General features: G+C 54.8%; 1 protein-coding gene across 1 annotated transcript; it reads left to right on the forward strand.

The window, feature by feature from the left end:
* Window positions 1-188: 188 nt before the first annotated feature.
* zbtb7a (zinc finger and BTB domain containing 7a) lies at window positions 189-9,022 on the forward strand (the record flags this gene model as incomplete). Its single annotated transcript, XM_080536408.1, has 4 exons — window positions 189-209; window positions 3,284-3,850; window positions 4,803-5,890; window positions 8,596-9,022. 4 exons carry the CDS (start codon window positions 189-191, stop codon window positions 9,020-9,022), a joined length of 2,103 nt encoding a protein of 700 aa, XP_080392534.1.
* Between the last annotated feature and the right edge of the window lie 280 nt (window positions 9,023-9,302).

Consider the following 9,302-nt stretch of genomic DNA (forward strand, 5'->3'; position numbering starts at 1 on the left):
GTGCGCGCGTGTGCATGCATGCGAGTGAGTGTGTGTGTGTGTGTGTACAAGTGCGTGTCCGGACAGGAGGGGGGGGGAGCGGGGGGGGAGGGCCGGGGCCGTGGAAATGAGACATCGGGGACACGGCGCTGTGCCGCGGCCCCTGTCACCCACAGCCATGAATAAGTGATAAGGAATGTTTCAAGCCCATGAGGAGGTGTCAGGATCAGGTTTGTCTGCAGCGTGTTTCCTCTTTCTTTTCTGTCTCTTCCTTTTGTAGGTTATTCTGGGACATGGTACGAGGCTTTTACTTCTTTTAACCGGGGCACTCCTGTGAGGGCAAGGCACCACCACCTCTACATGCCTCAGTGCTGCTGTATGTGGGCGTGGGGGGTGGGTGTGTGTGTGTGCGCATGGGTGGGTGTGGGTGTGCATGCATTCGTGTCCTCATCTGATCCCCAGTGAGCCGGGTCCCGGGTGCATGCGTGTCTGTCCTGAGGATAATGTGTAAGTAGGTTTGCGCCGGGGAGGTCGGAGCCCTATTGCAGCGCGCCCGTGTCAGTGTTGAGGAGAGCAGGCTGCCTTGAGGACGGGCTCACCAAGGATCTGTCTCCACGTGTGGAACAGGGACATGACTGTGTTAGCCCTATGGCTGCCCCCTCTCTCCCCCCCACCTCTCTCTCTCTCTCTTTCTCTCTCTCTGTCCTCCCTCTCCCTCATTCCCTCTCTCTCTGGCCTTTCCCCACCCCCCTCTCTCCCCTCCCTCAGCCTATATTCAAATGTGAGGAGAGGATAACTAAATTTGCCCATGCCCCAATGTACAATGGGCAGTTTTTATCAGAGTTCTTGAGACAAGACAATGGGGGAGGTTGTTGTGGCTGTGTGGTCAGGTGCCTATCAGAATGGAGAGCAGGGTTAACGTAGACACGGGGAGGGAGGGGGAGAGCAGGAGACAGACAGTGGGCTCCAGATCAAATTTAAAGGCATTGTGTCATGAGGGGAAAAAGGGCACCAACCACACTAAAACCCACCACAACCAACTTGTTGTTGGAATAATATTGGTTTGTTATAACCATTTTTCTTGGGTCTTTTTTGTGTCTTTAAAAAAAATTAAAAAGTTATTTTAACCATTTTGAGTTGACTTCAATTCAGGTTTGGGCTGAGGATTTTCACCTCTGTCAACAACAGCGGTCGGAGAAAAGAGGCAGGGTAAACAACCAGAGCGCTTGCGTTCACACACACTCCCCCAGAGATGCCTATTCACAAAGCCTTTACCTAAGTATGACCTGTGGTTACAGAGAGCTGACACTCTGCCATATCTCTAGGTGTGGAGCGAGGCGAGGCTGGGCTAGGAGGAGGAGGATGAGGAGGTGGAGGAGGAGGAGGTGTGGGAGGGAGGGAGGGAGGGAGAGCAGAGCATGGCAGAGAAGAGAGGAGGAAAGAGGAGAGGAGAGGTGGCCAGGTTGAGCAGGTCTAGTAGAGTACATACCAGGAGGCCTGATCTGAAGGAATGTCATTTGAATGTGTTGCTCTTATAGAGAATAATCCCCCTGGCCTCACCCCCTGCTGGGTTTTCCTGGCAGATGGAGAGGGAGGGGCTGGCTTTCGTGCGTGCGTGTGGGTGTGTGTCAGTGTGGGTGTGGGTGTGTGTGTGTCGATTGTGTGCGCCTGTGTGTGTGTGTGTGTCGGTGTGCGTGTATGTGCCTGTCTGTGTGTGTGTGTACACGTGTGTGTGTGTGTGTGTGTGTGTGTGTGTGTAAATTGACAAACCAGGGGGAGGGCTCGCTCTGCCTAGAGACCCCCCTCCCCCGTGCAGGCTGCAGTCGATCATTTTAATCTCCCCCCCCACACACGTGAGCGAGGGGACAGCCTTTCCTGAAACTTGGCACACGGTACAGGGTGGGGTAACCGGCTCAGACCGGATTGACAACCTCCCTTTTTAATACCGTTCCCTCACAGCTTGTGTGTGTCCTCCTCCTCCTCCTCCTCCTCCTCCTCCTCCAGTAGGGTTTTTCCACGGGGTCTGTAACCGGCAGACCAACCAACCCCTCCCCCCTCCCCCCACCCTCCAACCCCCCTCAGGCCCAGCCCAGCCCCACCCACCCCCCATCTCCCCCCCCCCCCTCCCAAGCACTCAACCTCAACTGACACAGAGCGTGCGTCGTACCATACTCTGTACAGAGCCCTTTTTTCTCCCAGCATGCTCTCTGATCCTAACTGTTCTTCTCTGCCCTCTCCACTCCCGTTCATCCACTCACTACTCAGGGGTAATAGGGCCCAGCATACTGCCCCCCCCTGCCCCCCCTCCAACCCTTCCCACCACAAACAGTACCCATGACGATTCACCCAACACCCAACACCAATTGGGTGAATGTTGGCTAACGGTTATATATGACACATACTTGTGCCGTGTCTTTGAGTAGGTCTATAATTACGACAGGTGCGCCAAGAGCTTGTTCATCAGTGTGATCAATGGGAAGTGAAACACGATGGTGTTACAAGATGGCTCCCCTCCAGGCTAACTCAGACGCTTTACTGGACCCTGGGGCCCCGTTGGAGCGGAGACTTTAGTGTTGTTCTATTGACAGGCAACTTAGTCAACTTTGGAGTTGGGAAGTGGTTTGGAGTTCCGCTCGAGAACTTTGCGATGTGTCGTCGAGTTGTTAGTCGAGTGTTCATCATATTGGGACGCCGCCCACTCGGCCTGCCTGTTGGCTGTGTCTTGTTTCCTTTGGGAACCTTGGCAGAGTGGGTGGGTCGTCAGGCTAAATAGTGTCACCTGGGTTTGGGGAGCTGAGGATAGATATTGTGGATGTACGCTCACCTCAGTCTCTCTTCCACTTGCCTTTCTTCCTTCTAGGGTTTTGGTGAGGTCTCGGGTTACCTAGGTTTTGGGCCTCCACTTGGACACTACATATACACTACATACACCCCTTACACATACAACATACATTTTACAGTCATTCACTCATATTCTTATACAGATGTTATTTAGTTTAATTTTGCTTAATTAGTATAATACAACTTAAGTTGTTTCATTTAAACACATGTGTGGACTCCCTTTTTTGCCACTACCTTCGGGTTGGTGACAATATGGATGGGTGTGGGGCAATATGGTTCAGATCCCACCTAGCCTGTCAGAGCCCTGTCGACCACATAGCTAATACCCATCCAATCCTCTCAGATCTACTTATTCAATTAATCAATATGGAATTAGGTACTCGGCATGTGTGTCCTAGACGGAAAGCTTACACCTATGCTCTTCCTCTCTCCCCTGCTCTCCCTCCTCCTCTTCCTCCCTCAGACAGGCAGACGGACAGACGGCAGGACGGACACGCGGGCGGCGGCTGTGATTGGCGGCTCGGCGGCAGGCTGGTGGAAGATGTCGTCGGGAGCCGGCGGGAGGGGCGGGCGGCGGCTCCGGGGGACGGGCGGCGGCGGCGGGGGAGGGGGGGGAGGCGGCCGGGCGGGAGAGGCGGAGGAGGGCCCCGTGGGCATCCCCTTCCCCGAGCACAGCGCCGACATCCTGGGCGGCCTGAACAAGCAGCGGCTGACGGGCGCGCTGTGCGACGTGCTGCTGGTGGCCCAGGAGAGGGAGTTCCCGGCCCACCGCTCGGTCCTGGCGTCCTGCAGCTCCTACTTCCACAAGCTGTTCACGTCGGGGGCCGCCGCCGACCAGCAGAACGTCTACGCCATCGACTTCGTGGCGGCCGAGGCCCTGGGGGCGCTGCTGGACTTCGCCTACACGGCCACGCTGACGGTCAGCCACGGTAGCGTGGAGGACATCCTGGGCGCCGCCCGCCTGCTGGAGGTCACGCCTGTCCAGGACGTCTGCACACACCTGCTGGACACCAAAGTTCTCTCCCCGCCGGTACGCAGGACTGCTACTAGATGCTACATGTTTAGATCCTACCTGTACTACTAAAAACTACTACTAGACATGTTTTAGGTTGTTGTTTTTTGAAAATGTGTTTTTAGGGCATTTCTGTTTTATTGAGATAGAGGCAGTAGAGGGTTGACAGGAAGGACGGGTGAGAGAGAGAGGAGGGATGACATGCGGGATAGGTCGACGGCCCGGAATTGAACCAGGGACCCTGCGATGACGTGCCGTGCCCCTTAGTGAGCTAACACCACCCAGAAGCCCCTAGAAAATACATACTGTATTTGTTCTTTTTTATTTTTTATCCAAAACTACTTTTAGTTATTGGGTCCAGACCCATAACCAGACCCATAAGCCATATGATGTCCATTGAGTCTTTGTTTTGATCTCCCAAGTCACAACTCCAGTGAACACACACGGTTCTGTAAACGGCCCGTGTCAGAATCAGACTTGCCAGCAGAGTGTCCCATGCCAACTGAGCCACGCCATCGACCACCCAAGTGCTGTCACCGTGCCGACAAAAGACATCATCCTCCTCTGTCTCCCATCACCTCGTCAGCACGCTTGCCTCATGGTCTTTATTAGTCTGTTTCTCTCTCTCTCTCTCTCTCTCTCTCTCACACACACACACACACGCGCACACGCTCGCACCCATACCCCGGGTCACAACAACACTGACCTTTTAACGCTTAGTCACGCCGAGCCAACAGTGGTCTCAAGACGGGCGACCTCGTTCACACGGCGCATTCTACAGACCCAGCATATCGCGTCTACGCTTCAACATTCACTCTGCGTGAAGCACGTCCTGTAGAACCCTGCAGAACCCCCCCCCCCGGGGTGCTTAGATAGATATAACATATGGATGTTTCTGCTCACCATCTATAGCTGATATGTGAGGGCGGGCGTGAGTGAATGAACCCTGTTTGTCTCTCTCTCTCCATAGGCGGGCAGTGAGCGAAGAGAAGAAGAGGAGGATGACGAGGAAGGAGGGAAGGGAGGAGGAGGAGGAGGAGAGCAGGGGAACCGGCTGCGGGCGCAGGAGTATCTGGAGTACTTCCAGAGGGGGGCGCACTGGCGCAGCGGCTGCAGCACGCCAGAGCTCAGGGACCTGCCCGCACACCTGCACTTTAACCACGGCAACGGCAACGGCGGTGGCCACAGCAACGGGGGGGGAGCGGCCCCCGGGGGCCCCGGCGAGTACTACTCCCCCCCCCTGGCCCTGACCAAGGCCCCCAAGCAGGAGCCACTGCCCCCCGAGGACGAGGACGACGAGGACGAGGACGAGGGGGAGACGACGGCGGCGGCGGCGCACGCCGAGACTCGAGACCTGCTGGCCTGGGCCAGGGGCAACGGAGGAGGGGGCGGGGGGCGGCCGGGGGGCTTCTACCCGCCGGCCCAGAACGGACACTTCTACCTCCCCTCGGAGCCCAAACTCAAACTGGAGCCGGGGGAGGAGGAGGAGGAAGAGGAGGAGGAGGAGGAGGGGGCGGGCGCGGGGGGGGAGGAGGGGACGGGGGGAGGGGAGAGGGAGGGGGGTAGGGGCTCGGCCAGCGCCCTGCTGCAGCAGATGATGGACTCCATCGAGAGGCAGAAGGAGCGGGCGGCGGCGGGCGAGGAGCCCGGGGAGGGCGAGGACCCGGACGTGGAGTTTTACTTGAATTACTTTAACAGCGCGCAGTACGAGGACCCCGCCGCCGCAGCCGCCGCCGCCGCCGCGGCCGTCCACCAGGGGCTGTTGCCCCTCTGGGCGTCACGGAGCACCTCCAGCCAAGAGAGAGGGGAGAGAGGAGGAGGAGGAGGGGAGAGAGGAGGGGAGAGAGGAGGAGGGGAGAGAGGAGGGGAGAGAGGAGGAGGAGGAGAGAGAGGAGGAGGAGGGAGCGGAGGAGAGAGGAAGATGCGCTCCAAGGCCTTCCAGAAGTGCCCCATATGCTCCAAGGTCATCCAGGGGGCGGGCAAGCTGCCCCGCCACATCCGCACACACACGGGAGAGAAGCCCTACGAGTGCGCCATCTGCAAAGTGCGCTTCACCAGGTAAGCCCCCAACGAATGACCCTGACCCCCCCACCCCCGTGTCACATCTACTAACGGTCTGGACGAGCGACAGGCCCCCGGGAGAGGGAGATCACCAAAGGCCAAGGGCACTCCATACTTAGCATCATTAACTCACTTAGCTTAGCATTAGGCGCAGGGGTACTTACTTACTAACCTGACTGTTTGTGTGATCCGGTATACTAGATATATACTAGATAGTTTGGAGAAAAGAAAACGCCGGAGGAAAGCCAAACAAACAAGCCGCGTGGTTAACGTACTCTCTCTCGCCCCTGTTTGCTCATCCGGCGCGCTCTCTCTCTCTCCGGTGCCAACCCCACCGTCACGAAATGGTAATCAGGAGATGAAAATGGTTGATATTTCATCTGCCTAGAAGGGGTCACGGCCGTCGTAAAAAAAAGCGAGCGGGTTTTATAGTTGACGGGCGACCCACGACCGAAAGCAAAGTCCTGGAATTTTAACAGCGGGGGTCCTATAAAAGAGTTGTGACATGGGTGGCCTCGTCAGGGCTGTTATCTAGACACTAGGAGCAGGGTTGGCTATAAAGGGTAGGGCCCTGATAGAGAGGGGGGGGATTACCGGGCAGAGTGGTGCCCTATCTGTGCCAGTGCAGTAATTTGAACTTGTGATCCCTGGTAATGTTGATTATTGCCCACGGCAGAATGGTTTCTCTCTTTCTCTCTCTCCCCCCTCCTCTCTCCCCCCCCCTCCTCTCCCTCTCACAGTCCCCCTTGCCAAGCTAATGAAATCTGCTGTGAGCTCGCTGTTTGGCTGAGGCTAGGGCTAGGCTAGAACGGACGACGTATGCATGGTTCCTCCGTCTACTTAAGAGCGCCACCTCGTCCCTGAAACTATCCCCTTAATGAATTAATTAATTACTATTAAAGGGACTTGAGGTTGGAAATAGATGCACGCCGGAAATCCCCAGGAGTCAGGACCCTTTGTTGTCTGTGCAGACAGGACAGATTTTAAAATGTGCCATGGAGGTATATGTGTCCGGCTGTGGGAAGGGGGTATTGTAATCTTAATCCTGTTTGATCAGGGTTAACAGTGTGCCTCACACTGTAATAAATCACTCCTGTCCTTTAAATAATTCACCTCTGTCAGTGTGGCATGTGTGTGTGTCCATGTGCACGTGCGTGTGTGTCCGTGTGTCCGTGTGTGTGTGTCTGTGTGCGCATGTCCATGTGCATGGCTGCGTGTTTGTGTGTGTGTGTGTGTGCGTGCATGTGCCTGCGTGTGCGCGTGTGTGTGTGTGCGTGTGCGTGCGTGTATGCGTGTGCGTGTGTGTATGTGTGTGTTCTGAGCGACACAGCATGAATCCATCTGATGTACACATGTGCTTGGCTTGTGTGTGTTTATTTGTTTATCTGTTAGTTTGTTTATATGGCAGCTGTAATGCTCACACACACCACGTTGAATTGATTTAGGCGTACTCTGCCCTGGGTGTTGTTGGAGGGCTGGAGGGCTTGGGCAGGCGAGCTAGGAGACAGATAAAGTAGAGCCTATAGCCGTCGTGATCTTTGCACTCTTGTCTGTTCCGATGCCAAGCGCCCTCTCTTTTACAGGGTAGCTGTCTGCAGCGATGTGGCAGGTGACGGAGAAGGTTTTAGTGGTTGTTCACTCTCTCTCAAATGTTTATTTGTCCCTATAAACCTGTGGTGTTAGCCGAGGTTCAAAGTGTAGTAAACTTGATCCGTGAAGATGTTTTGCTAACAAGCCGGAGCTGTCCTCTATGAGCTGTTTGAGTATGGAAGCGCTGTGGAATGTGCTGTACTGTACTGTTAGCTAAAACTTCCTGAAACGGTTATCAATCATCGAAAAGGAATGGCAGCTGGTATATTTTCCTGTTGAAATGATGAGCCGCTTGCCCTATTCTTACATTGAACTCGTGAACTCCTTTTTTTATTTCACAAGCTCGTTTTTTTCGATTTCACAAGGTTTTTTCCAAACCATTTTTTTTTCAAAAACATTCAGAATGTAATCTGTGAAGGACGGGCGAACAGGACACAGACTTCTTCTTCTTCTATGGTCCTTAGTGTGAACCTAGCCGCCAACGTTTTGGACGTTGAGCCTCCCAGCAGCTTTAGTGAAACACGGTGTAGATAAAGACCTGGAGAGTTTATGACTTATCCTCAGCCGACCCCGCGGTCCCAGGGTAAACAGCTTGGACACCATCCATCTGTTGTTAGTGTGAAGGACATTTAAACAGGCAGGTAAACAGCCACCCATATATACACCCACCGTCACCCTACGGTAGGTGTGGTATATGTGCCCTATATAACCGGATACGATATATATCACCTGCATTTTAGGTCACACAAATGACACAAGCTGAGGAGAATCCATCCCTCCATTGTAACGAGACGTGTACTACATTCTTCAAAGTAAACAAAATGTATTAAGAGTGAAAATATAGGCCTACGCTTATTGGAAACGGCAGTGCAAAATGTAGTGTGTATCTTTATGTTTTGATAGTTTGATAGTTTGATTGATTGGTTTTCTAGTTTGTTTAGTATTTGACGTGCCCCCGGTCGTTGAAGCACCTCTCCAGGCTTACACTGTGTACCGTATGTCCCGATCGTTAAGCTATATGAGCTCGTATGTTACCATGTAGTTGTTTTATGACGTGTTTGAACAGGTCTTGTGTGTGTGTGTGACTGTGTGTGTGTGTTCCCTCTCTCCAGGCAGGACAAGCTCAAGGTTCACATGCGGAAGCATACGGGAGAGAAGCCTTACCTGTGCACCCAGTGCGGGGCCGCCTTCGCCCACAACTACGACCTGAAGAACCACATGCGCGTGCACACCGGCCTGCGGCCCTACCAGTGCTCCAGCTGCTTTAAGACGTTCGTGCGCTCGGACCACCTGCACCGGCACCTCAAGAAAGACGGCTGCAACGGCATCCCGTCGCGCCGGGGTCGGAAGCCGCGGGTGCGGGACCCCGGCCTCCTGGACGCCCCCCTGGGGCTGGCGGGCCACGGCCCCGGCCCTCGCAGCGGCAGGGGGAGACGGCGCCTGGAGGCGGCCCATGCGGCCGCAGCGATGGAGGGGGTCGCCAGGGCCCACGCACACAGTCCTCAGCTGCAGGAGAGGGCGGGGGAGCCGGGCCCCTGAGACAGCAGAGCAGGGGGGGGGGGGGGGGGGACGCTGGATGGACGCCATAGTTATAACGGGGGCCCCGATATGGGGGCCACCGTCGTCGAAACGAGAGGAGAAAAAAAAACACACGCTAAGACAAACGAAAAAAGAAAAAAAACGACAACTAACTATTCCTCTATAAACCAAATCAGGGTGTCACAAAATCTAATCTTTAAGTTTTTTTTTTTCGTTTTTTTTCTTTCTCCCTTTTGCTTTAGGAAACAGAGTTAGACACACTCGAGTACAGTGGTCTTGT

The sequence above is a fragment of the Nansenia antarctica genome, assembly GCF_963989245.1.
Source record: "Nansenia antarctica genome assembly, chromosome: 7".
Taxonomy (NCBI): Eukaryota; Metazoa; Chordata; class Actinopteri; order Argentiniformes; family Microstomatidae; genus Nansenia; species Nansenia antarctica.